This window comes from Phacochoerus africanus, chromosome 14 (genome assembly GCF_016906955.1).
Source record: "Phacochoerus africanus isolate WHEZ1 chromosome 14, ROS_Pafr_v1, whole genome shotgun sequence".
NCBI lineage: Eukaryota > Metazoa > Chordata > Mammalia > Artiodactyla > Suidae > Phacochoerus > Phacochoerus africanus.
The window spans coordinates 44,495,391-44,523,351 of NC_062557.1; the positions used below are offsets into that span (position 1 = coordinate 44,495,391).

Below are 27,961 nucleotides of genomic sequence, written 5' to 3' on the forward strand. Positions count from 1 at the left end.
ACAAGAGAGGTAGTAGGAGTTCCCACTGTGGACCAACAGGATCCCGGGGCATCTCTGCAGCACCAGGATAAGGATTCCATCCCTAGCCAGGCACAGTGGGTTAAAGGATCTGGCATTGCTGCAGCTGCTGCCTGTGTCGAAACTGCACAGCTCAGATCTGATCCCTGGCCTGGGAACTCTATGTGCAGCCAGATGGCCAAAAGAGAAAAAAAAAAAAGGAGTTCCTGTCGTGGCTCAGTGGTTAACGAATCCGACTAAGAACCATGAGGTTGCGGGTTCGATCCCTGGCCTCGCTCAGTGAGTTAAGGTTCTGGCATTGCCCTGAGCTGTGGTGTAGGTCGCAGATGCGGCTTGGATCCCACATTGCTGTGGCTCTGGCGTAGGTCGGTGGCTACAGCTCGGATTAGACCCCTAGCCTGGGAACCTCCATATGCCACGGGTGCGGCCCAAGAAAATACAAAAAAAGGAGAAATAAACGTAGGAGTAGAAATAATATCTACTTTATATAGAATTGTTATATAAATGAGTTAACAAATGTAAAGTGATTAGAATAGGGCCTGGCAGGAGAGTGCTATGTGTTAGCTATTTTTGTTAATGTAAGATCAGGCCATTACTGGGCCTATATTTCCTTATTGCAAATAATTATCTGGGTGAAGCATTGGTTGTGCACTTTACATAGAGCATGACCTCCCCAGTTCACACAGAACACACTCAACTCAAAGCTTCTCATCTTTTCATCTGCTCAGATAGAGCCAGGTGCCGAACCTACTACACCCAAGCCCCAGCCAAGTTCAGCCTGAGACCTCACCAGGTCTGCTCTTGCCCACTGGCTCTTAAACTGGCTCCCTCGGTGCCTCCATCTATCACAAATAAGAGTGGACAATAGCCCTTGGCAACCTCTTAGATATCCTGCTGGGTCTGGCAGTGCTACTGAGCCTTGGAGATTTTCCCTGTTGGGCCTGAGCCCGGGTGCTCCTCCTCCAGTGGCTCCCCTAGCACCCTGTGTCAAGCCCCAGCAGGGCTCAACACAGCAAGTGAGAGACTCCCATCCCCTTAACCCCATTTTGGGCCTTGCGCAAAAGCTGCTTTCAGAAGTTGCTTGAGTCTTGCCTCACTCCATCCTCCTGCGGCTGCAGCCAAGTGCCTCTGAAGTGGAAGGTTCTAAAAGCCTTGCAGCCCTCCATCCTGCCCTGGTCCAGCCCTGGACATCAAGAGGCAAGAGTCTGAGCTGGGAAGAGTGACTGGGTGAGCCCAGTAAAACTCAAAACCCACCATCTCCACCTCCACGGTCAGAGGGGGCTCAGAGACAGAGTTGGCGGAGATCAGAAACTGGGAGGTTGGGAACTGGATGTGTAAAACAGACAGACAAAGTAGCATGTTTTGCTACCATTTATTTGCTATATGGTATGTAGCCAAAGCATGAGTAAGCTCTGGTGTCCTACCCTCTGATCCCAGGAGAGGGGGTGGGCAAGGAGAGCCCAAGGATAAGCAATCCCACGTTGGGGAAATTGTGGGGGCTGCCAGAGGTGGGGGGAGACCCAGGCATTCTGCTCTGACATCTAGCAAGTTCTCCTGCCCTCAGTCGAGGGGCTCCCTATCCTCCCATCCAATGGTCCCAGGTGCAGCAATGGGAGAGGGGAGAAGGGGAGAAAAAAAGGAAGATGACTCAGTGCTGGATGGAGGCATCTCTGCTCTGCATGGATACTTGGCCCTGGCCATAACTACAGGCAAGACTGGGAGCAGGTGGCCAGGCCCAGGGCTGTGGCGTGGAGTGGGTCCTCAGTAGGCGTGGTTAGCAATGTAGAGGGACTGTGCTGCCGCTCCACCATCTTCTCCACCGCCTTCATACTTGCCCTGGGCCGCAAGCCCATTCACCTGCAAAAGGAGGGGGGCGGTCAAGCAGGCTGACCCAGTCCAGAGGGGCCAAACCCCGCCCAGGCTATAGCGTCCAGGTCCCGTCCCCAGCCCCACTACACCCCACTTCCCCAACCACCGCCTCTAGCTCCCAACCTCGGCCCGCTTGATGAACTCCTCCGTGGCGGCCCCAGCGTTGTCCTGTTGCCCTCGCCACGCATTGAGTGCAGAGGCCTGCAGGGCACGCCCATAGGAGAAGGTGAGGGCCCAGGGCCGGGGAAGGGGACAACGGTTGATTGCATTGAGGTTGAGAGATGCCTCCTCTTCACTCTGACCCCCAGACAGGAAGGTCACTCCTAAGGTGGAGAAAAGAAGACAAACTGATTAGTTGCTCTTTTTTTTTTTTTTTTTTTTTTTGGTCAGGGTAAAGAGACCCTAAAGGCCACAAGAAGAACCTGGAATGAATCTTAGGGAAAGGAACAGCTTTGGAAGCAGGCTGGTACCTGGGACAGCTGGGGGCACAGTGCGACGCAGGGCAGTGACAGTTGCCATGGCAATCTCCTCCGGGCTATACTTAATGGGACAGGCATGTCCAGGAGTCACCATGTTGGGCTTGAGCAAGGTCCCCTCCAGGTACACGTGATGGTCATTCAGGGCCTTGTACACCGCAGCCAGGACCTGCAGATCAGAGGTTTACTGAAGTCCTGGGCCCCTGCCACTTACTGTGCTATATATACTCCCTGTCTAGGGGTGGCCATGACTGTGAGGGTGGATACAGGTCAGACTCACAGGTATGTGCTGGGACCAAGTGAAAGAGTGCTTGAGGAAAGTGCCTGCATCTGAGCCAGGGACTGTCAGGCTGTCCCTGCGGTATAGGTCTGTGCCTGGCGTGGACTCACCTTCTCTGTAACATACTGGCAACGTTTGAGGTCATGGTCTCCATCAGGCAGGATTTCAGGTTCCACAATAGGCACAATCCCATTCTGCAGGTAAGAGCAGAGTAGTTTGGGAGGGGTGGTAGGTGGGATGGAAGAAAGCCATGTAACTGTCTCACCACTAGGCACAGAGCACCTATCTGACCCCCCCCCCATACACATACGCGCATGCACACGCACCTGCTGGCAGATGCTGGCATAGCGGGCCAGCACGTTGGCATTCTCCAGAATGGCAAGTGCTGACGGTGTGCGCTCACTGATTTTCAGCACGCAGCGCCACTTGGCAAAGTCGGCACCATCCTTCTTGTACTGGGCACAGCGTTCTGAGAGCCCATCCAATCCTGCAGGCAAAGTGCCAGCCTCACTACCCTGCTTCTCTGTGCCACCATCGACCACCCAGCAACCTGGTGTCCTGAAGCCCACCCATCTCATCCCGTACCTTGAGTGGTGGTTTCTCCATCAGTCCCAGCCAGAGGCACTACACCCTTGTCCACCTGAAAGGGAAACAGAGGCACAGGGCTGAACGCAGGCAGGATTCCCCTTGCCGCCCCTCACACACACACCTCCTTCCATGCTCAGCCCCTATCCAGGGCCAGTGGCTGCACCTTGATGCCCACAACAATGCCTTTATCCTGGATGGTACGGACAAAGGGGACCCCATTATCATCTTTCTGGTAGAGGGTCTCATGGAAGAAGATGACACCTCCAATGCACTTCTTCACACGGTCATCAGCACTAAACAGGACCTGGCGGTATAACCGGCGGTTCTCCTCTGTGTTCTCCACCCCAATTTGGCTCAGCCGCTTGGCCATGCTGCCTGGGGGTAAACAAAGTAGGGTGACAAGGTCATCTGCAGGGCTCCCCAGCCACCTCTTCCCCACCTGACCATAGGCCTCCACCTACCTACAGACTCATCTGCGGCCAGAATGCCCTTGCCTGGGGCCACAATCCGGAGGGCAATGTCAGACAGCTCCTTCTTCTGCTCAGCAGAAAGGGCTGGGTAGGAGTGGGGCATGGTGACAGTTCTGCAGGATGGAGACAAGACATAAAAGCTACTACCTGGAGTTCCCATCATGGTGCAGTGGTTAATAAATCCGACTAGGAACCATGAGGTTGCAGGTTCGATCCCTGGCCTTGCTCAGTGGGTGAAGGATCCAGCGTTGCTGTGAGCTGTGGTGTAGGTTGCAGACGCAGCTTGGATCTGGCATTGCTGTAGCTCTGGCATAGGCCGGTGGCTACAGCTCCAATTAGACCCCTAGCCTGGGAACCTCCATATGCAGCGGGAGCGGCCCTAAAAAAGGCAAAAAAAAAAAAAAAAGCTACTACCTACCACCACCTACTACCTCTTCTGCTTCCTCTCCTTTCCACATAGGCCAAATGGCCTTTTCCTTCCACGCCAGCAAGCAGGGGCTGGGAACAGAGCAGGAGTCCCTGGCATGGGTCCTGGGCATCAAAGTGGCACCGATCCCTCTGACAGCTAGGAGGCTCAGAGCCCCAGTTCCCACATCTCCTTTTGTCCCTGGTGGGCACCCTTCCCAGACACACACCCCCCACCCCAGGGGGATGAGGGAGGAGTAAGCAGCCCCAAAACTATAGGTCTTCTTATGAAACTACTGCCCAAATAAAGATGCCAATCCTTCCTTCACTAAATTTTGCCCCTTCTTCAGGTAGGCATAAACCCTGGCCTTTCCAACTTGCCTCTTCTCATCCTCAGCAGGGCCTCGGGAAAGTGCACTTACTTCCCAGCCTTCAGAGCGAGGCTAAAGTACCCATCACTCCTCTTCCCTCAGCTTCTGGAGGAAAAGGGTGGGGGCAGGGAGTAAGAGTGGCACAAAACAAAGCCAAGGGCTTCCATAACCTCTTCTCCACAGCCTGAATCTGACTGCCTAGGCAGTCAGGAGATGGGAGCAGAGGGTAAGGGGTGAAAGGAATGAGGAGAGCCTGAGAAAAGGAGCGTGAGATGCAGGAGAAGCAGGGAGGAGACTTGTCAGGAGGTGATGGTGAGACAAGCTAACTAGTCAGGAGGAATGACCTAGACCAGGCGAACAGAGAAGGCAGGAAAATTGGAGAAGGAACTCAGCCTAAGAGAGGGAGCAGGCTGAGATTAAAATGGTCTAGGAGGGAGAGGCTGACCCCAAGGAAAAATCCAGTAGGCAGAGGAAGACTAGGGATTGGAAAAGCTGCATAAGATTTAAGGGGAAGGGGTGCTGTTGGAGAGGCTGAGTCACGGGGCTTCGGGTGAACAGAAAGGAGAGAGGATGTAGGGAGAGAGCTGAGAAGGCATATCCAGGAGCCCCGGGGCGCAGGGCAAGGATGGCAGGGGGGAGAGTCGGGGAGAGGAATCGAAGATGTTGAGCAGCTCTCGCTTCGCCTCGGGCCTCACCTGTGCGCAGCGGCTTGGCTGCGGCAGCCACAGGAACAGCTCCCAGCAGGTCAGGTTCAGATCCGCAACAGCTGCGGCTCCAGCCCCGGCTCCTCTAAATGAGGCTGCGGATGCCGCAGAGCTACGTGACTCCCCCGGAGGGCGGGGCCGGCACCTCCCCGCCCCGGCCACGCCCCCTTCCAGGACTGGAGTCCGCGGCCAGGCCTCGCCCACAGAGGCGGGGCGACGAGGTGGAGTGACCGCGCTGCCAGGTTCTCCGAGCTTCTGGGGGACTGCCCCCCGCCCACCTGGCGGAGTCCTGCCACCGGGACCCCAGGTGCAGGAAATGGCCTTGCCCTCATTTCTGCCACAACCACATTTACCGTGTTAAGGGCGCTGCGCTGGATGTTGGGGACCAAGCCCGGTGTGGTGAAGGAGCGTCATGTAAACAATCACAACGGGTGGGATGGGTGGGTCAGAGGCACCAGCAGTGTGGGAAGTCAAGGCAGGAGTTAGAAACTGAGTTCCTCTGTCCTCACCCTCTTACTCACTAGGGTCTACCCCGAAGGGGATGGAGAAGGTAAGAGAATGAAGTCTTGTCTCTTCCCCACCAGGCCCTGAGCCAGGGAACAAGCAGTTCAGTGCCCAGAGTATTTAAGGAAGCAAGAAAGGGGGGGGGGGGAGCAGCTGGCTTTGGCTCTGGATGCAATAGGAGGGGCAGGTGGAGGTTGCCCAGGCAGGAGGACCAAGCTGCCTCTCCCCCTGACCTCATCCACCCCCCTCCCCCCCCAAGAAATAAGATTCAGTGAGCCTGAGGAAATACATTAAATATACTTCATTTAAATAGCATTAAACAGAGTTGGTCCTGGTCTTGGGGTAAAGGAGTGTTGCAAGTAAAAAGGGGTAAAACAGATTCCAGCTTTCAGTTTCTTAGCTCAGAAATTCCAGCAATCCCTGTAGCTCCTTGCAGCCCTTCACAACCTCTGGGATGGACAGCAGAGTCTGGGAAGAGATGCAGAAAAGGCAGTGCAGGGTCACCAGCTGAAGGCCCAAGGCTCCCAGCCCTAAGAAGCACCCACTGAGCTAGAAGCAGGGGAGGTGGACGCCACAGAGAAGCCTGCAACAGGGAGTCAGGGCCAGCTGTCAGCACAGGCTGGGACCAGAGCTATGCTCATCAGAACCCCCCGGGCCAGGCCTTATGCCAAATGTCTTAGTTCCATCAACTCCCTCCATCCTTTACCTGATAAATATGCTGAACGATGTCATCTAGTTTCTTTAACTCCTTGTCAGAGCGCCGCAGATTCTCTTCCAGGATGTTTCTCTAAAAAGCAAATAGGGAGCAAAAGTCCTGTGCTTAGAAGAACAACAGAGCTTGTGGGGAAAAGAAAATAAGGCAGGGCACTTGCTAGTGGTGACCAGGAAATGGCCCTGGAATGGCATGGAAATTCTTACATGGCTCTGGAACTTGACCGTAAGTTTCGCCTTCTCATTTTTCATCTCCAGGAACATCACCCTCAGCTTGTCCACCTGTAGATACATGCAGATCAGGAGGGGCACAGCCCAGGGTTCCCATCAGCCACCCAGCTCTTCTGTTAACTCTGAGTCACCTCCTGGGAGAGCCACACTTTCTCCTGGATCCAGTTAGTGGCCATGGGCTGACAGTCGGGGTTCAGCTGGCCTGCCAGGGTCTCTCGGAGCACCGCAGTCTCTGTCTCCGCACGCCGAAGTGAGCGCGTGAGCTGGGCCACCTCTTCTCTAAGCCTCTGGGGATGAGAATGGAGAGCTTCCACTAGCCCTCCAAGCTCCTCTCTATCCTTCTTATCCCATGTGGTGAGCGGAGGGGGGACACCAGAGGAACCAATGCCCACATTCGGGATCCTTGGCTACCAGTGACATAGAAGGCAGAGGCTGGACATCATGAGGAACGTACTATGAGCTCGCCACTCTTGTCTATCTGCTCTAGGATCTTCTTGTTCTGCTGCTGTATCACTTCCTGGAGCTCCTTTTCATTCTGTGATAGAAAGGGAGGTAAGAAGGCAGTGGGAGAGCTAGCTTCTTTGCAGCCCTTGCCAGGAGATAGTATTTAGTGCCTGACCCATGCTCAGCCCAGATGCTATCAAGTGACAACACCCTCACTCTTCCTGTAGGGCTACATCAGGCCAGGCACATTTTGGTGTCAAGAGTTCTGCTGGAGTTCCTGACTTCTAGGTCAGCCTGGGAGATGGGTCAGACTGTAGCTGACTCCCAAACATGTGAATTGTCTGACCCCAGGAAGGGCAAAACTAGGGCAATGGTTGGAAAATCCCCACCACCCAGATTCCTGGAGAGCCAGCGGCTCCCAGTGGGCCTGCACAGCTGCCCCAGTTCTTCATCGCTTCACTTCCAGGCCCTTCCTCCACCTTGTAGCGCAAGCACAAGGCCTGGTTCAGCTTCTCTATGTCCGCTTCCTTTGCTCTCTGGGCTTCCTGATGCTGTTCTTCCTGGGACTGCAGCTCAGCCTGCAGATCACATCTAGGGGAGGAAAGAAGTCAGCATTATTTCTGTCCCCCCCACCCCAGGGGTTTCCTGGGCCCTTGACATAATGGGCTGCTCCCCTGACCTGCCGCCTATCACCCAGACTGCACTGCACTCACATCTTTCGCTGCAGAGTCCTGATAGCCTCCTCTTTAGACTCCTGCAACAGGGAACACAGGCTCTGAAGCTCCAGAATCAGAGTACTCATTTCTGCCAGGCTCTTCTCGATGCCTGGGGGTTCTGAGAGAGAAGGTATTGGTCAGAGGTGGAGCCCTGCAGCTCTGGAAGGAAGGCGTGTGGAGCCATCACCCCCACAACTCTTAGCCATGGTCCTCACTCGTAGGAGATGAATGTCCCGAACGTTACAGATCCCAAAAGGCAGAAATGAAATGAGCCCAAGTAGAATTGAGGTTTTTAGAGCAAATTACTTCTCACTGCTTTAGTCTTTATCATTACTACCAGATCTAGAAATGAGGCAGGGTCCCTGGAGCCCATCCTAACCTGTAGGCTGAAGGGAAACTATTGATGCTACTCTGGTGAAAGCACTCTTGTCACTTCCAAGCAAGGGCACAGGAGCTGATTCTGGCTCTAAAACAAAAACCATCCATGGTCAAGGACCCCCCTGGTAACCCAGGCAAGGGTCTGCCATCACAGATGCCAGGGAGAGACAGGACTGTTGGTGGGCATCTTCAACAGTCGAAGATATCAGGAGCAGGGTCACAACTTTCCCACCCCTCAATTCCAGGGCCTTTAACCTTCATCTGCCACAGCTGTCAGGATGCTTCCCAAGAAGGCGCTGTCGGCGGGTGGAGGGTGCTCCTGGGACGGAGCATAGGCTGTGCTTATTGGGAGGGTCTCTGGTTCAGCCTAAGGGCAAAGGAGAAAAAAATGGCAGCTGCTGTGCAGGGTTAGTGAATTCCACCTCCCCAGGAAGACTGTCCTATCTGTTACCTCTCTTCTCTATCCTTTACTTCTCCATCGGCTCCTTTTCCAGAACTTAATTCTCTCTCACTAAAACTATTGATTTTGGCTGTATCTGCAGCATATGAAAATTCCCAGGTCAGGGATCAAACCTGCACTGCAGCAGCAACCTGGGCCACTGCAATGACAATGCCAGGTCCTTAACCGGCTGTGCCACAAGGGAACTCCCATAGGTCCTTCTTTAATTGTGGGCTCCTTTTGGTTCCTCCTTGGCCCTCTTTATACTCTCATCCATTCCCCAGGTGGCCTCACCTCAGGCGTTCCAAGAAAACATCCACTTCAATGTGGGTTATCCTTCAATCTGTCTCTCTTTAACTAGATTTTTTTCCCCCAATCTCCCTGATCCAAAGTCTCAACTCTGCCTGTGGAAAATCCACCAGATTGCTCCCCAGTTCACCTGAAACTTAGGAGGTATACAGTTGAGCTCACCATTTTCTCTGTCCCGCCCCACCAAAAATCTGTTCCTCCACCTGTTTTTTGTAACCTCAGTTTTACGGCAACACTGCCACTTCCATTCACTTACACACACTCTATGGCTGCTGTCCTGCTACAAAGGCAGAGTAGGTGAGGCAGAGACCACATGGCTCACAAAGCCAAAAGTAGTTATCATATTGCATGTTATAGGAAACGTTTGCCAACCCCAGTTCTAGAGACTGTCCCCATCGTTCCGGCAACCTAGAGATCACCATTCACTCATTCACCTGACTCCTATATCAAACTGGTCACCACTTTTTTACTTTCACTTCGTAAAATATGTATTGAATTCATCCAACCCATCCCCTCCTCCATATCTTTTCTAATTGCTATTAGTTTAAGCCTTCAAAAATCTGGCCTCCTGCCTACTTCTCCAGCCATTTCTCCTTGTCATCCTTGCCCTACATAGCTCCTACAATCCAGTTATAAGGAGCTACTTCCCAGTCCCCAGACCTGCCACATTCCACATGAGCAGGGCCTTGCCGTGTTCACTGGAAGGCCCAGCACCTAACCCACATCTTGCCACAAGGTAGACACTACAAAAAGTACCCACAGTGTCTCTGTGACTTTCATATACCATCCCCTCTGCCTATATAGGGCCTTCCCACCCCTGCCCTACAAACTTGTAACCTCAAGACTCTGCCCAAGGGTCACCTGCTCTGAGAAAAACATTCTAACTCTCAAAGGTAAAACTGCTACTCCTTTCTCTGTGCTCCCACAGTGGCCATCCAGGCAAACCTCTATCACAATGACAAGTCAAGAAGACAAGTTTACATCTGCCTGTCTTCCTTGCAAGACTGGATTCTTCTGCATTTCCTGAGCTAAGTACACATTGGGGAATAGGGTCAGATCACAGGCACTTCCAGATTTCAGGATCCTGACTGTGTCTTTAACTGTTGAATTAACTAACTGTTGAATTAGCTAATTAACTCTACATTCTGGATTTTTTTTTTTTTTTTTTGCATACAAAAGTTCCCAGACCAGGGACGGAACCTGAGCCACAGCAGTGGCAATGCCAGATCCTTAACCACTAGGCTGTCAGGGAACTCCTAACTCTGCATTCTGAAAGATATTCACCATTTTTTGTTCCGTGTGCACTGTGGGGAGGCCAAAGAAGCAAAGCTAAATATCTGCTTTCTTTAAAACAATCTAGTTAAGAGACCAAACATCCAACAAGATTAATACAAGGGCAAAGGGAGAGTAAGTTCACAAGGAATATAGCAGGAGATCACTGAGTCCACTGATGTTGCAGAACAGTCAAAGTCGAAGGTGAACTAAGGAAGATTTTAATAGGAGGGAAAAGATATTTCTAGTTTGAAGATATTAGAGAACAGATATCTTAACAGCCTGGGTCTGGGTGCAAATGGAGATGGGACATGTGTGTGGCATGTAGGCAGACTAGTGGGAGTAAAGGGTTCATAACAGGAGAGAGATGAAGAAAAGTTTGAGGGGTAGGCTGAAGATCTGCTCTAGGCAACTGAAAGTCACTAAGGTCACAGAGATGGAACAAGAGTAGTATTTTAGGAAGACCATTCTATACAGTAAAGATACAACTGGAAAAACTTAGTAAACTAAGATTAGAGGGGAACTTCCTCAACTTGATAAAGAATATCTACAAAAAACCTTCAGCTGGAGTTGCCACTGTGGCTCAGCAGAAACAAATCTGACTAGCATCCATGAGGAGGCTGGTTTGATCCCTGGCCTTGCTCAGTGGGTTAAGGATCTGGCATTGCTGTGAGCTGTGGTATAGGTCACAGATGCGGCTCAGATCCCAAATTGCTGTGGCTCTGGCGTAGGCCAGCAGCTACAGCTCCGATTCAACCCCTAGTCTGGGAACCTCCATATGCTGCAGGGGCGGCCCTAAAGAGACAAAAAAAAAAAAAAAAAATCCCTACAGCTAACCTACTTAAAGGTGAGAAACTCAAAACTTTCCTTCTAAGATCAGGTCCGAAGCAAGGATGTCCCCTCTCATCACTCCTTTTCAACACTGTAGGGAAAGTTCTAGCCAGCGAAGTAAGATAAGAAAAAGAAATAAAAGGTGTACATATTGGGAATAAAGAAATAAAACTGTCTTTATTCAAAGATACAACTGGAGGGGAAGACAGGAACCCCTGACCCTACCGTCTCCTTTAATCTTGTCTGTAGGAAGAGGGTCAGGCTCTGGAGTTGCTCAGTCAGCACCCTGAGCTCCTGGGAACACTGGCACGCCTTCTCCAGGTCTTGCTGCTGCTTCTCTGCTATGATGCTGGCCAGTTCAGCCCTGAAATAAGGAAAGAAGAGAGAAGGTGGCCAAAGACCAGTTGAGCTTCTCTGAACACCTCTCCTAATCCCCACACAGAGCTGGACTCAAAGAGGGAAATAAGAGGCTCTCGACCGGTCACAATTCTTCTGGGAGACTTCAGCTTCTAGAAGTGGTCAGGGAAAGATAAGCACGAGGAGGAAGCACAGAAAGGCGGAGATCTTACCTCAGGTTCTCCACGGTGTCCTTGAGGTCCTCGCACTGCAGGCTGCGCTCCCGGAGCACTTCCAGCGTGGTTTTCAACTGACACTCCACCTGGCCCAGCTCCAAGTGAGCAACCTGATTCTCTTGTTCTGCAAACTGGGGAGACAGGAGAAGGAAGGAAGGCAAGGAGCGAGAGAGGGAGGGGGGAAGAGGGGCCTCCATGGGAAATTGTAGAGTCCTGGGAACAGACGCTTTTTCTGGTCCACTGTCTCAAACCTCACCTCGGTACCATCAGGGAAGAGTCATACTCCTGCCAGCCCCCCTGCCCCAAGCCACCTTCCTTACCTCCAGGGTCTCCTTCAGGTCCTGCACCTCCTTGGCCAGCACAGCCTGTTGTTGCTGCAGCTCTGCCTGCGTGTGTTTTAGTGCCATCTCCTCCCTTTGCCACCTGCCAGAGACCTGACGTTAGATCCCAGTGGCCCTATATCCTGGGCGCCTACGGCCAAAATAACCTGACAGGAACTCACTGCGCAGCGCGCTCCTCACTGCTCTGGGACAGCTGGCAGAGCAATTCATCCTTTGTGGCCAGGTCCTGGATACAATGGGCATGCTGACTCTGTAGCTCTTTTAGCTGACTCTCCATGCTGGCCAGAATCTGCAGCTGAGCCCGGAGATCTAGATCAAAGGTATCCTAAAGATGCCATGTGGTCACCAGGCCCAAACTTCCCCATTCCTCAGACTCCTGCTCCCAAACAAGTGCTCTAGAGAACTTTCTTCCTTTCTTTCTTTTATTTATTTATTTTTTTTTGGTGGCACCTGCAGCATGTGAAAGTTCCCAGGCTAGGGGCTAAACCTGTGCCACAAGCAGAGACATGAGCCACAGTAGTGACAGCACCAGATCCTTAACTCGCTAAGCCACATGGTAACTCCTCTAGAGCACTCTCGTGCTCTACTGCCACACCCCAAGCCTCAGCAGTGTACAACAGCTTGCACACATGCACACGTGTGCACCTGTTGCTAGGCGACTGTTTTCCAACTCCAGTTGTTCTCTCTGGCTTTTGTAGTCCTCTAAATGGGAAGAGACTTGTTCCAGCTCCCTGGAAACCTAGGAAGAAAAGATAGTTTTCCTCCCACAGTTCCTCCTGAATCAAGAATCCCAAAAATGGGGGGTTCCCATTATGGCTCAATAGTAACAAACCTAACCAGTGTCCATGAGGATGCAGGTTCGATCCCTGGCCCTGCTCAGTGGGTTAAGGATCTGGCTTTGCCATGAGCTGTGGCGTAGGTCAAAGACACAGCTCAGATCTGGCTTTGGTGGAGGCCGGCAGCTGCAGCTCCGATTTGACCCCTAACTGGGAACTTCCATACGCTGCGGGTGCAGCCCTAAAAAAAAAAAAAAAGAGTCCCAAGACTTAGTCCAGTTTCTCTTTCTGGAGAGGACAGCAAACCACTTTGTTCCTAGACAACAACACTGCAGAAAATAAGGCTGATCCTCAGAAAAATGTAGAAACAGGAGAAAAATTGCTGAAAAAAGTTGCTGATGGACAAAAGAAATAACTGGGGCCACGGCCATGTTACAGCAAAGACACTGGCTGGTGTACAACAAGCCCACGGGTGCAAAGAAGGCAGGTTCCCAGGAAGAGGTTGATGATACTACTCATCAGAAAGGCCCTCTGGAGAGAAGGAGGAGGACACCAGGCCTAAGCAGTCCCCCCACTTCTGGTTCGTACCTGCTCCTTTTCCTCAATTGCAGCATCACGTTTCTGCAGGGTCTGCTGGCTCTTGGCTGTGAATTTCTCTGCGAGTTGCTGAAACCGGCTCAGCAAAGCTGTCCATGTTACATACTACCGGGGGAAGCAAGCAGGTCAGTAGAGCACGCTTGAGACAAGGCCAACAGGGCTGGCTGTGAGCAAAGGAGCAGTATGAAGGCTGCAAATACGCACATCCAGTTGCATGGATATCCAGTCCTGATGCAAAGCTGAAGTAAGACTTGCTGTCTGCTGAGCCAACTCTTCTTGCTCAATATGAAGCCCTGCCTACATGAGAAGGATTGTCAATGGAGGGGGCCCCTTCCCTCAGGATACATCAAAGTGGGGGTACATCCCCACCCCCCCCTTCTGTCAGCATGGATTCCAGGAAATATGCCTTCGATTACCAGTTGGGTCTGGGTCTCCTTCAAAAGGCCTCTGAATTGCCCCATGGAAGCCAAGTCCTGTTTCAGCTGGCTGATGCGCTGGCCAGCGTGTGCACAGAAAGCTTCTAGCACTGTCTCTGCCTGTTTAGAGAAGAGGGTGTGAGGACACTGTGGGCAGAGGAAAGAAAGAGCACAAAAAGCCATAACTCTCCATCACACCAGTTCATCATTGCCCAGGGCAGAGAGTTCTCAGGCCACTCGTCTGTGTCTCAAGTCAATTTGTGTTCCTGCAGGAATCTTGGGAAGCCATCTCCCATATCCAGTAGCAAAAGCATGACACCTTACCACGTCCTTGCCTCTGAGGGCCAGTTCCTCTCTCTGCTTTGCCTCCTCCCTTTCTGCTTTGAGGTTCTGGAGCCTTGCCCTCAATTTCTTCAGTACATCAAAACAGCAGGACACCAAGGTTTCTGCGCGCCGAGACTACAAGATAAGAAGCAGATACGGTGTCTGGTTCCCTTATTTGGCTGAATTTCAGTCCCACCAGAGGCTCTGCTTTTATCTTCGTGCTGCTTACCTCCTGACTCAGTGTAGTTTTATCTTCATCTAAGTGCAGCAGAGACAGGTGAAGCAAGGATATCAGCTCTTTAGAGACCAGCACACATGATTGCTGTGGAAGGAAAGATGGTTAGGCCAGATCAAATAGTCATGAAGCAGGAAGGAAGCAGGGACAGTGGGGAGGAAAGCCAGTGACCCCGATAACCAGCTCCCAATAAGGAAGAGATGTCCTTAACAAAAGGAAACCTCCCTTCACTAACCACGGCTGAGTACCAGCAGTTACTAACCACTCAGAAGCCTCCATTCTCGATCTTCACAGGAGACCCAGCAATGGTATAAGGTCAGTCAACACCTACCATGACATTCCTGGCCTGCTGCAGAGCCTGTCCAATCTCCTGGCTGTGCGGAAGACGCTGAGGTTGCTTACTCATCTGGCCAGAGAAACAGAGTTGTTCCTTTTGCATAGGCAACATGCACAACTAGCAGCTCATCCCCACTCCCACCCACTGAGATACAGCAGCTTTTCCTATTAAAAACAGGAGCAAGGCTCATAGCTTGATAAAGCCAAGTCAGAAGAAGATGCAGAGGTAGGCAAAAAAAAAATCCTTTTTAAAATACTTTTTTTTTCTGATTATGTGTTTACTTGTAAAATTTTGAAAATAGAAAAGTAAATAAAATGGGGAAAGAATCATTAATAATTTCACCAGCTAGAGCAGTGATTTTTTTTTTTTTCCTGCCCACTCCTGAGGCATGCAGAAGTTCCCAGGCCTGGGACTGAACCCATGCCACAGCAGCAACACGAGCCACAGCAGTGACAACTCCAGATCCTTAACTCACTCAGCCACATGGGAACACCTAGAGCAGTGATTCTTAACCAGCAGTACAGCACCCACCCCAAAAGATTTTCCACCATACCAGATTGCCTTGCTACAGGGCTTTGCTGTAACTGATGAGTATATTACTTCCCTCAGGTGTCAGGGGGGAGAAAAAGTTGTAGACTACTGAATTAGAAAGAAATGACCATATTTAATATTAAATTCTAAGATCATTATCTTTTTACCTCTTAACACCAGTGACATTGGTAGGCATCTTAATATTGAGTGTCTTAGATCTGATGAAAGATAATGCTTAAGAAAAACCATGACTGGGGCGTTCCCATCGTGGCGCAGTGGTTAACGAATCCCACTAGGAACCATGAGGGTGCGGGTTCCATCCCTGGCCTTGCGCCGTGGGTTAAGGATCTAGCGTTGCTGTGGCTGTGGTGTAGGCGGGTGGCTGCAGCTCCGACTGGACCCCTAGCCTGGGAACCTCCATATGCCGAGGGAGCAGCCCTAGAGAAGGCAAAAAAAAAAAAAGAGTTCTTTAAAAAAAAAAAAAAAAGAAAAAGAAAAGAAAAACCATGACTGGAGTTCCCGTCGTGGCAGTGGTTAACGAATCCGACAGGGAACCAAGAGGTTTCGGGTTCGATCCCTGGCCTTGCTCAGTGGGTTAAGGTTCTGGCATTGCAGTTAGCTGTGGTGTAGATTGCAGACTTGGCTCAGATCCCGTGTTGCTGTGGCTGTGGCATAGGCTGGTGGCTACAGCTCCGATTTGACCCCTAGCCTGGGAACCTCCATATGCCGTGGGAGCGGCCCTAGAAAAGGCAAAGAGCCAAAAAAAAAAAAAAAAGAAAGAAAGAAAGAAAGAAAAACCATGACTGAGATTACAATACGTAAATAAATGCAGGGTCTGGCTTTTGTTACTTAATTGTATTATACTAATGTTATTTAGTCTTGAGTTTATACTCACTCTCTCTCGTTGAGAGCCTGAGACTAGGATACGTGCTTGACAGACTCCTGTCAAAGTGGAGTATCACCCTATTTTTTGTTTTTTTTGGAATCTTTAGGGCTGGACCCAAGACATATGGAGGTTCCCAGGCTAGGGGTTAAACAGGAGCTGTAGCCACTGGTCTATACCACAGCCACAGCAACGTGGGATCTGAGCTGCGTCTGCAACCTACACCACAGCTCATGGCAACACTGGATCCTTAACTCACTGAGCAAGGCCGGGGACTGAACCTGTGTCCTCATGGATACTATTAGGGTTCATTAACCAATGAGCCACGATGGGAACTCCTATTTTTTTTCACTCTTTAAAACAAATTATTATCTTTATGCAGAACTTTTTTTCCCATAATATATATCCCTGAAAGTGGACTTACTGGGTCAAAAAATGTGAACTGCTTTAAGGGTCTGAAATTGCCTTTGAAAAATGTTGAACCAATTTATACCCTACTGACAACAGTACAGTACTTAGCATCATTGTCTATTTTATTCCTTGCTATTTTGTCAGAAGAAAATAGCATCTCATGTCCCAATTTCTATTCCTCTGATCACCAGTAATGATAACCTTTCCAAATATTCACTAGCCAAATTTTTTTTTTATCTTTTTAGGGCCACACCCACAGCATATGGAGATTTCCAGGCTTAGGGGTCCAATTGAAGCTGTAGCCACCAGCCTACACCACAGCCACAGCAATGCCAGATCCGAGCCGCATCTGCGACCTACACCACAGCTCACAGCAATGCCAGATCCTTAACCCACTGAGCAAGGCCAGGGATCGAACCCGCAACCTCATGACTCCTAGTAGGATTCATTTCTGCTGTGCCATGATGGGAACTCCTTCGCTAGTCATTTTAATTTTCTTAATTTCTAGTGGTCTGTTCATTATCTTGGGCAGGTGAAAATCTTAGTGTGTAATGTGGGTGGATACATATGATCTCAAAGGCAGCAGAGCCAGAGAGAAACTTTAAAGTTGTGAGAGAAAAGTGGGGAGTGTTTATTACTGCTGCACAGCAGCCTGGTGCTGGAGCGGCAGTGCTGAGTGACAGTGTTGTGCAGCCTGGATTTAACTTCTCTTGGAGTTCACACCCCCCTTCCCTGGCAAAGCAATCACGGCTCCCCCTTCTGTGTCATGCAGTAAGGCATGGCGCCCCCCTGAACCCTGGACAGGGCACATGCTGCTTAGAGCTGGGCAGCCAGGCAGGTGATGGGATGAGTGTGAATGAGGCAGCCGAGCGGCAAGGACATGGCACTGTGATGGGGAATGGCTGAGGGTACTGTCATTTCTTCTCCTTGGTTCTGCTTCAGTGGTCTCCAAAAGGATTTGGCAGGCTTTAAGGAAAGAGGGTACAAGGCCAACGCAGGGATGGGGAACCAGGTCAAGGACGAGAGGAAAGGATACAAAAATAAAAAAGCATAGGAGGGAAGTGGGCAGCTAGAAGAATGACGGACCTATGGCTTTTAAGATGTTGGCAAAAGGGAAAGTCATTATTTAGAGGATATTTTCAACCCAAAGGAGGTCTCTGGGGTTTTGGAGAACATCTCTTCTTAGCAGCAGCCACTTATTATCTCAACAGCCACAACAGTGAGGCTCTCAATTCCTTTCCCAACACATTCCCCCAAATACTACCTTAGCCTGAATCCTCTAGAACAATGGTCTTTTCACTGTCTTCCTCTCATATCTACAATAGTTTTGAAAGATGGAGTACCCTTAAGTTTAAATTGTTACAAAGGCTGTAATCTCTACAATCTTACATATATCGACACGTTGAAGTAAAACTTTAAGTCACTCTTTTTTTTTTTTTTTCTTTTTTAGGGCCACCCATATGGCATATGGAAGTTCCCAGGCTAAGGGTCAAATCAGAACTGCAGCTGCCAGCTTACACCACAGGTACAGCAACACCAGATCTGAGCTGCACCTGAGACCTACACCACAGCTCATGGCAATGCCAGATCCTTAACCCACTGAGCAAGGCCAGGAATTGAACCCGCATCCTGGTGGATACTAGTTGGGTTCATTACTGCTAGACCACAATGGGAACTCCTAAAACTGTTAAATCACTCTTAAATATACCTAATGGTATAGATACTACATACACTATATAATGATTTAATACCCTTTTTTTTTTTTTTTTTGGCTGCCCAGTGGCATATGGAGTTCCCAGGGCTAGTGATCAGATCTGAGCCACAATTGCAACCTATGCTGCAATTGTAGCAATGCCAGATCCTTAACCCACTGAGCGAGGCCAGAGATCGAACCTGCGTCATCATGGATACTAATTGGGTTCTTAAACTGCTGAGCCACAATGGGAACTCCGTATTTTTAAACTTCAAAGTTTGTAATTAATCAATACCCCTGCAACAATAACAAAAGTTCATCTAAATTTAAATGAGTTAAAATTTCTTGGAGTTCCCATTGTGACTGAGCAGTAACAAAACTGACTAGTATCCATGAGGATGCGGGTTCGATCCCTGACCTCGCTTAGTGGGGTTAAGAATCTGGTATTGCCATGAGCTGTGGTGTAGGTCGCAGACACGGCTTGGATCTGGCCTTGCTGTGGCTGTGGCATAGGCCGGCAGCTGCAGCTCCAATCTGACCTCTAGCCTGGAAACTTCCATATGCCATAACATGTGGCTCTAAAAAGCAAAAAAAAAAATTTTTTTTAATTAAAAAATGTTTTGCTCAAGTAAAAAAAAGATTTATGTGAGAAAACTTCTTCACATAAACAATGGGGATAAGTAGAAATAAAAGGAAGGAAGAAGGGCATGTCACCCAATCCTAGGAGCTCCTTTGGAGACATATGCAAAAAAATCTCACAGTGAACTTCCATCAAAAATTTTTAATAATCCACTGCCAAAAGTAATATCTTCCTTCAACTTTGTTGAAAGCATGAAAAAATGGGGTGTTACATAATCATTACAGTCATTTTCTTTCTCAGCATGTATACAAATACTCTCTTTTTTTTTTTTTTGCCTCACCCACAGCATGTGGAAGTTCCTGGGCCAAGGATCGAACCTGCAGCACAGCAGGGACAACACAAGATCCCTAACCTGCTGAACCACCAGGGAACTCCCACAAATATTTTCTATTGTCCTTTGAATGCTATTACTTGACAACGTAAGATTCAGGACAGGTAGTAAATATGCTTTTCTTTGCTAAAGTCAGTAAAGTAGGCACGGATAATTGAGAATGGGGAAGTAGGAAAGAAAAAAATTAGTAAAGTAACCAACCATAATGGAAAAAATAAAAATCATTTAAAAATTAAACAAAAAAATTTTTAAAAGAAAAAAAATTAGCATTTGGAAGACGAAGATCTAGAAACAGATTCCTTTAAAACTCCTTGCTTGCAATCCCTTGGAATATCTTTTTTTTCTTTCTTCTAGGGCTGCACATGCAGCATATGGAAGTTCCCAGGCTAAGGGTCAAATAGGAGTTGCAGCTACCAGCCTATGCCACAGCCACACGGGACCTAAGCTGCATCTGCCACCTGTGTTGTGACTTGCAGCAACGTAGAATGTTTAACCCTCTGTGTGAGGCCAGGGATCGAACCTGTCTCCTCACAGACACTATGCTGGGTTCTTAACCCGCTAAGGCGCAACAGAAACACCCCCCCTTGGAATGTCCTGACTTATGCCAGGGATACAGGGAGTACCACAGCTCTAGGGGATTTTCCAGATCCTCAGCTTTTATACATATTCTGAGGAAAAGGGCCTGCCGGGATCCTCCATACTCTGGGAGGAACCTTCTTACCCCACAGGGGAAAGTGTCAGTCTGTGTGCTGGTGTCCCGGACTTCCGCGTGAGGGCCAGTCAGCTGGCTCTTCCAGTCCCGCAGTTGGCGGGAGAGAACCTCCAGGATGACAAGAGAGTTCAGCAGGTTATCTTCCAGGTCATGTCGAGATAAGGCAGCCAGATCCGGAGGACGGCTGCAGTAGGAAGAGAAGAACATGAGAAGAAGAAGGGGAAAGGGACGTGAGCAGCAAGTCCAGGTGAATGAGGCCCAGGAGCACAAAGACACAGGGTCACTTACCCCCAGAGGAGGTGCTCTGTCTCAGAAGTACTGTCCTTGGTGCCCACCGGGCCTGTCTGGGATGTGTTTGTACTCTTTTCCTGTTGTACCGGGGGAGTAAACCAAGTCCCCACCGAGCAAGCAGAGAAAGGGGTAGTGCCAATGGCAGCATCCCGAAATGAGGAGGGAAGGGATAAGCTCTGGCGGAGATTTTCCAGGATGGCTGAGGTATTTACACCTTTTTCCAGCCAGGCCAGGGGGGACATCCAAGGCCCCATATCAGAGATGGCAATCCTACCAGCCTCTTCTGCTGCTTGGGATTCCATTTCTCCTAGATTTGGGGTCAGGCATGTGGACGGAATATCTTCCATATTTGAAATAAGTGCTTGATCTCCCAATTCAGCCTCCTCAGGGAGTGTGGGAAAGCTCATTTCTCTCTCCTCTACCGCTTTGTGCTCAACAGTTTCCTCCCCTGGGTCCTCATGACTGACGGGGAAATCTGCCGCTAAGGCAGTTGAAGGGGAAAGCCAGAGCCTGGAGGGAGGCAAGAAGGCACTGCCTTCAGAAGGGACTAAGTCCTCAGGCACAGCCTCAGGCCTCCCGCCCTCCAGGCTTTCCTTGGAGCAGTGGAGCTGTGGCTCAGAAGAGGAATTGGGTGGGTACTCCAAGAGGTGGGAAGGAGGATCCCAAGACGCAGGTTTCTCAGACAAAGAAGGAACAGTTTCTGAAAAGTTGTCTTCCAGACAAGGTGCCACCCCCTTTGTCTGCAGATCTCCTGGCCTCAAAGGCTCATCTAGAGAGAAGCTATTTGTCTCTGCCATGGTATCTAGATGGGCCTCAAGGGTAATGTCTTGCTGCTGCCCCCCGGGAGAGGGTACAAGGCCCATGGTTTTAACCACATTGTCATCCAGCGGGTTCACTGCCGCCTCAGATGTTTTGGGAGTAGAGTTGGTTTGGGGAATCAGATGTAGGGGCTGCTCATCTGATTCATGTTGACAAGCTTCTAGCCACTTTGAGGGATGGCTGAATGGTTCTGAAGACGAGTCTGTCTTCTTAGCATTGACAAAATCCAGTGGCGAAGAACTGTTGCTGCCTTCCTGTCAAAGGAAACAGAAGTAGTTGCCTAAGACAATCAATTTCAGTTCCCAATGTACAATCATGCGGGCAGGATACTGCTCGAACGCAAAAAAAGAAAGAGTTCTCATTACCTTTGCTTAGGTAAGAACTTGGGTAAGCCTTGCTACTTACTCCCAAGACTCAGTAGAAAAGCTGGGAAGCCATTCTGGGTCCAAGTGAACCAGATGACAGTATAACCAAGAGTGAGATAATCTATCCACATCATGGCAAGATGGTAGCTTGAAAGTTAATTCCACTCTTCTCCAATCCTAAGTCCAACCCATTTCTAGGGGAACAGGTAGAAAGGGTCCCTGCTCAAGATCTACAGTTGTTATAAGATTTTCTTCCTTTTGAAATAGGTGAGAAACTGGGGACTAGAGTTAGAGAGTACTTGGCCCCACAGATCCATGAACCCTAGGGACAAAGGGCAACATCAACTAGTGACCTGGTCTCCTTGGTTGCAAGAGCTGAGGGTATCCTGAATACTTGGGTTGAAGCTATTCAAGCCTTGGGATCTGAAGAGCCCTAGCCTCTGTAACAGAGGAGAATGAAGAGCAGAAAGACATCTTCCTGGTACCCTTTTAAAGGGCTGTCTCCTACTGCCAGTTCACAGGGACAAAGACCACTGCAGTTTCTACCACTTGCAGGGTTGTTGGTTCTGAGAGTCAATGAACAAGAAAAGGAAACTATGAATGTACTTACGTGAATCTAGTGGCCAGAGAAAGGACAAACCCTAAGATGGTTAGGAAAGGTAAACCCTACCAAAATACAGCTGATGGAAGAAACAGATGACAGTTTGAACCAAAGAAATATATGAACATGTAAGAAGATCTGAGTACAACTCACACACACAAAGACTTTCTGGAAATAATATTACTGTTATTTTATTTATTTATTTATTTATTTATTTATTTTTGGTCTCTTTAGGGCCGCATCTTCGGCATATGGAGGTTCCCAGGCTAGGGGTCGAATCAAGAGCTACAGCTGCCAGCCTACACCACAGCCATAGCAATGCCAGATGCGAGCTGCGTCTGTGACCTACACCACAGCTCACAACAAGGCCAGATCCTTAACCCACTGAGCGAGGCCAGGATTGAACCTGCAACCTCATGATTCCTAGTCGGATTCATTTCTGCTGTGCCACGAGGGAAACTCCAAAAGAAGGAAAACTTGACACATGCTACAACATGCATGAATCTCAAAGGCATTACGCTAAGTGAAATAAGCCAGTCACAAAAGGACAAATACTAAAAGATTCCACTTATATGAGGTACCTAGAGTAGTCAGATTCGTAGAGACAGACAGTAGAAAGCTGACTGCCAGGGGTTGGAGGAGGGGAGAATGGGGAATTGTTTAATGGGTATAGTTTCAGTTTTGTAAGATGGGAAGAATTCTGGAGAATGGCTGGACAACAATGTGAATACACTTAACACTACTGAACCATGCATTTAAAAATGGTTAAGATGGAGTTCCCTTGTGGCACAGTGGGTTAAGGATCCAGCATTGTCACTGCCATGGCTCAGGTCACTGCTGTGATACAGGTTCCATCCCTGGCCCAGAAACTTTCTCATCCCACAAGCGCAGCCAAAAAAAGAAAAATTGTTGATGGAGCTCCCATTGTGGCACAATGGGATTGATGGTGCCTCTGTATTTGTTGCAGGAATGCGAGTTTGATCCTGGTCCAGCACGGTGGGTTAAGGACCTGGCGTTGCCATAACTGTGGCATAGGTGGCAGCTCTCACTTGGGTTTGATCCCTGGTCCAGGAACTCCACATGCCACAGGGCAGCCAAAAAAGAAAAAAAAAGTCAAGATGGTAGATTTTATGTTACATGTACTTTTTTTTTTTTTTTGGTCTTTTTCAGGGCCACGCCCACAGCATATGGAGGTTCCCAGGCTAGGGGTCCAATCAGAGCTGTAGCCGCCAGCCTACGCCACAGCCACAGCAACACAGATCCGAGCCAAGCCTGCGACCTACACCACAGCTCACGGCAACACCGGATCCTTAACCCACTGAGCGAGGCCAGGGATCAAACCCACAACCTCACAGTTCCTAGTCAAATTCCTTAACCACTGAGCCACAATGGGAACTGCGTCACATGTACTTTGCCATATTTTTTAAAATCTTTTTTGCCCACCCCACCAAATATGTATGTGGAGTTCCTGGGCCAGGGATCAGATCTGAGCTGCAGTTGTTACCTAAACCATAGCTGCAGCAATGCCAGATCCCTAACCCACTGTGCTGGATGAGGGATTGAACCTGTGTCCCAGTGCTCCCAAGACTCATCCCACTGTGCCACAGTGGGAACTCCTTACCATAATTTTAAAAATCACTTTTATATATCTCTTTCAAAATTCAACACTATGAATAGCCATGTGACAACAAAGTGAACAACCTAGAAGAAATAGATAAATTCTTAGAATCATACACCCCTCTAAGGCTGAATCATGAATAGAAAATCTGACTAGACCAATCACTAATAAGGAGATTGAAAAAGCTTTCCAAAAAACAAAAGTCAAGGCCAAGATCATTTCACAGGTTGAATTCTACCAAACATTTAAAGGAGATTTAATATTTATTTATCTCAAGCTCTTCCAAAAAATTCAAGTGAACACTTCTTAACTCCTTTTAAAAGGCCAACCAAAATTAGACAAGGACAACACGAAACAGATCTGGCAGACTAAAAAACGTGCAGCAAAGACAGAGTAATTCACTATCTGTTGATGTATATAATAGAATGTGACACCCTTTGAATAGTAAATATGCTTTTTTTTTCATATGTTTATTGAACACTCAGAAAAAAATCATCCTACGCTTGGCTACAAAAACAATACATTACAGTCTGATTATAATGCGAGAAATAAATTTTTAAAGGTGACAAAAAATGGTTTTTAAGCATCTGGAAATTAAGAACCCCTCCTAGATAACCTCTGATTAAAAGTAAAAATCAAAAGAAAATTATAGACTAGTAGGGAGTTCCTCTATGGCTCAACAGGTTAAGGACCAGGCATTGTCACTGCTGCAGCTTGGGTTGCTGCTGTGGCATGGGTTCAGGCCAAGTTTTCCGGCCTAGGAACTTCCAAATGCCATGGGCAAGGCCAAAAAAAAAAAGAGAGTTATAACCCAATAGGAAAATGAGCAAATAAGGTAAATAAGCATTTCACAAAAGAGAAAATCCAAATAACCAACACGCATATAACAGATATAGTCACTAGTAGAAAAATGCAAATTAATGAGATACTACATCAGACTGGCTAAAATTTTAAAGCTCTCTAACAGCTTCTGTAAGAGGTGATGTGGGAGAATGGATATCTTCATGTAATGCTGGAGAAAATATAAATTATAATAGCTATGTGTGTATATACGTGTGTGTATACCTGTGTGTGTGTATATACAAAATATATATTATTTTTTTGCCTGTGCCAGTGGCATGCAGAAGTTCCCAAGTCAGGGACTGAACCCATGCCACAGCAGTGACCTGAACTACAGCAATGAGAATACCAGATACTTAACCCACAGAGCCACCAGCAAACTCCTGTACAAGCTCTTTTAGACAGCAATCTGAAAAAATTATTAAAAATTTTTTTTTTGTCTTTTTGTTGTTGTTGTTGTTGCTATTTCTTGGGCCGCTCCCGCAGCATATGGAGGTTCCCAGGCTAGGGGTGGAATCGGAGCTGTAGCCACCAGCCTACGCCACAGCCACAGCAACACAGGATCCGAGCCGCGTCTGCAACCTACACCACAGCTCAGGGCAACGCCGGATCGTTAACCCACTGAGCAAGGGCAGGGACCGAACCCGCAACCTCATGGTTCCTAGTCAGATTCGTTAACCACTGCGCCACGACGGGAACTCCTATTAAAATTTAAAATATCTTTCCTTCAGAGTTCCCTGGTGACCTAGGGGTTAAGGATCCAGTGTTGCCACTGCTGTGGTGTGGGTTTGATCCTGGCCTGGGAACTTCTGCATGCCCTGGGCTTGGCCAAAAACTATATACATGTATCTTTCCTTGAAGTCAATAATCCTACTCCTGAAATTGTATCCTATTGAAATAAAAAAATTCAATAAGCAAGGAGATTCTGCTGTATAGCACAGGGAACTACATCTGATCACTTGTGATGACACATGATAGAGGATAATGTGAAAAAAACAATTATATGGATATATTGCTGGGTCACTTTGCTGTGCAGCAGAAATTGACAGAACATTGTAAATCAACAGTTAAAAATTTATTTAAAAAAGGAAAACAAAACAACAAAAGTAAATAAACATATCAACACAAAGATAATTATGTTAGCATTGTTTGCAGAAGCAAAAAAAATTGGAAACATAAATGACTATGAATAAATTATAATTCATGCATATCATAGTATCTTTTTTATTGAAGTACAGTTGATTTACAATGTTCCTTCAATTTCTGCTGTACAGCCAAGTGACCCTGCCACACATACACACATTCACTTTTTTCCATGCTATTTCTACATAGTATCTTACGAATTAGTTCTACATCAGTTGATATGGATTTAAACCACATTGTTAAATGAGAAATGCAACATGCAGAAAAATGTATACAGTCAATCCTCATTATTTAAACTGAAAAGCATTTTCTACATGGCTATATCTCTCAAGACCTTTCATAAAAGTGCCACTCAGTGAGGGCAATTCTACAAGGGGCTAGTTTAAACTAGGACAGTCCAAGTACCCTGCCTTCCAGTGGTGAAACCTGATCCCAGGGGAGTTTTGACTACCTCTTAGAATGAATGGACACTGCTTCATCCTTGCAACCGACTGACTTCTCCATAAGTGAGTCCCTATAGGAGGGAGACCACTAATTAAAGTGATTGTATTTCTCATACAATCATTTTGGTAAAGACTGAACAGGGGGAGGAGGTGGTAAAAACGAACAGCTAAATAGAGGTGAGGGTTCTCGGTGGATTTCCTTTAACCACCCTAGGGCACCTCTCTGTTGGCCTGAATAGCTGTAAATGGATGTCACCGAGGTAGAAAACTTCATTATCATTGTTAATTACGTTCCAGCCCTGGTCCTCTGTTCCTCTGAGCTCTCGGCCTCGGCAATGAGCCCAGTCGAGAAGCTGTCCAGGGGAATCTCACCTGCAGCCCCAGCTTGCACAGCGACGGGCTCGGAGAGTGGCCTATCGGGGGCCCTTTTTCAGAACTGGTGAGGGCACCCGGCTGCAACGTAAGTTCTCGGAGAGGCGTTCTCATAGCTGGTTTTCCCTAAGAAAGAAGAGAGAATGTGAGAAAGCCTGGGTGCTGTCAGCCCGCCCTAAGAAGCTCTCTTCCCTCCCCAAGAAGCTCACCGGCAGTAAGAGTAGGCTCCAACCTCAATCTTCAATATCAGGACCAGCAGAAGACTCACGCCCCCCTACCCCAGCCTCCAGGCTCGACCAGGTTTCCAAGACGCTTGGCACTGCCAGCGCCGCCGCCGCCCCAAAACCTCAGCCCAGCTCTCTCTCTCCATGATGCCCTCCTGCTTACCGGTTGGGGCGAAGGCGATAGGCTAAGGCTCAATTTTTTCACCCGCCACATCTTCAACACAAAACGCAGGGCAATTACCTCTAAGAGGCAAGAGGCGACGCCATGATCACCCGCCGTCTTTATTTGAACCTGCTCTGCGCTTCCCGATTGGCTGCGAGGCCTCAGTGCGTCAGGCGGACGCGCCCGCTCCAAGCTCGAGCCCAGCGTGCGGGGGCGGGGTCTGCATTGGCCCCGCCCCGCCGGCTCTCCGAGCTCGCGCACTCTGTGGGCGGAGCCCCCAAGTCCAGACGCGGGCTGTGGGAGGGAGGCACGTCAGGCGCTTGGTAGGCCTTTCGGCCTCGCTGAAAGGAGGGTACCGAGGTAGCTGGCCAGTCAAGGACTCCATCCCTCTTGCTTCCAGTAGGCCACCCTCACACCCTGTCCGAAAAGTTGTCTCCGTGGCCTGGCCTTGGGAAGTCTCTCCTCAGCTTTACCTCAGTTACCTCAGTCTTCACCGGCAGGAACCGGCCTGGGGTCTAGAAGGGAAGGTGAGTGGAGCCTTTTTCACTGAGGCAGTGGGGTCCGCACATAGGCCCTGAGTCCGTGATGGCCTGAGACGTGGTTCTCAGCCAACGCTGTCATTTAACCTCTTCAGAATTTCTGGTGTTTTCTTGGGACTTACCTCAGGGCCCGCAACAAGTTGACTGGAACAATAATAGCTCGCAGGTATTGAACATTTATTAGACACCTGCTACTCTTCCAAATGCCTTTTATTTTTTGTTTGTTTTTTTGGTTTTAGGGCCGCATTCGCTGCATATGCAAGTTCGGTGGCATATGGAGGTTCCCAAGCCAGGGGTCAAATCGGAGCTACAGCTGCCAGCCTATACACCACAGCCACAGCCATGCAGGATCCGAGTGGCGTCTGCAACCTACACCACAGCTATGACAATGCCAGATCCTGAACCCAGGGATAGAACCTGTGTCCTCATGGATACTGTTTGGGTTCGTTAAGGCTGAGCCAGGACTGGAGCTCTGGACAAATGCCTTTTATATCTTAACTCCCCATAAAGGCTTATGAAGTAGTTACCGTAAATATCTCCATTTAGCAGAGGTGGAAACTGACTCACAGATAATGTCATTTGCCCAATGCTCCACAGGTAGTAAATGGCAGAGTTAAAATTGCAACCCACACTACGGACTACTACATTCTACTGTCAGCTCAAATTCCCCCCATATGGGAAATAAGCTACTGGAGATGAGGTAGATGTTTGGAAACAGCCTAAAAGTA

The 27,961-nt window shown here is 48.8% G+C and overlaps 2 protein-coding genes across 2 annotated transcripts; both read right to left on the reverse strand.

The window, feature by feature from the left end:
• Positions 1-1,376: 1,376 nt before the first annotated feature.
• ALDOC (aldolase, fructose-bisphosphate C) lies at positions 1,377-5,304 on the reverse strand. Its single transcript, XM_047757872.1, has 9 exons — positions 5,173-5,304; positions 3,693-3,814; positions 3,395-3,606; positions 3,229-3,283; positions 2,970-3,130; positions 2,754-2,837; positions 2,358-2,532; positions 2,011-2,210; positions 1,377-1,875 (listed from the first exon to the last, which is right to left on the reverse strand). Exons 2-9 carry the CDS (start codon positions 3,802-3,804, stop codon positions 1,780-1,782), a joined length of 1,095 nt encoding a protein of 364 aa, XP_047613828.1. The 5' UTR covers positions 3,805-3,814; positions 5,173-5,304; the 3' UTR covers positions 1,377-1,779.
• Positions 5,305-5,971: 667 nt separating this feature from the next.
• On the reverse strand, positions 5,972-26,839 carry SPAG5 (sperm associated antigen 5). Its single transcript, XM_047757871.1, has 24 exons — positions 26,695-26,839; positions 26,308-26,433; positions 20,104-21,179; positions 19,825-19,999; positions 14,609-14,683; positions 14,272-14,364; positions 14,043-14,177; positions 13,719-13,838; positions 13,507-13,599; positions 13,294-13,407; positions 12,575-12,668; positions 12,091-12,238; positions 11,909-12,011; positions 11,586-11,719; positions 11,242-11,380; positions 8,421-8,532; positions 8,167-8,253; positions 7,785-7,905; positions 7,551-7,662; positions 7,082-7,162; positions 6,759-6,914; positions 6,604-6,678; positions 6,392-6,472; positions 5,972-6,153 (listed from the first exon to the last, which is right to left on the reverse strand). The coding sequence occupies exons 1-24, from the start codon at positions 26,743-26,745 to the stop codon at positions 6,082-6,084; spliced, it is 3,573 nt and encodes a 1,190-aa protein (XP_047613827.1). The 5' UTR covers positions 26,746-26,839; the 3' UTR covers positions 5,972-6,081.
• Positions 26,840-27,961: the final 1,122 nt, after the last annotated feature.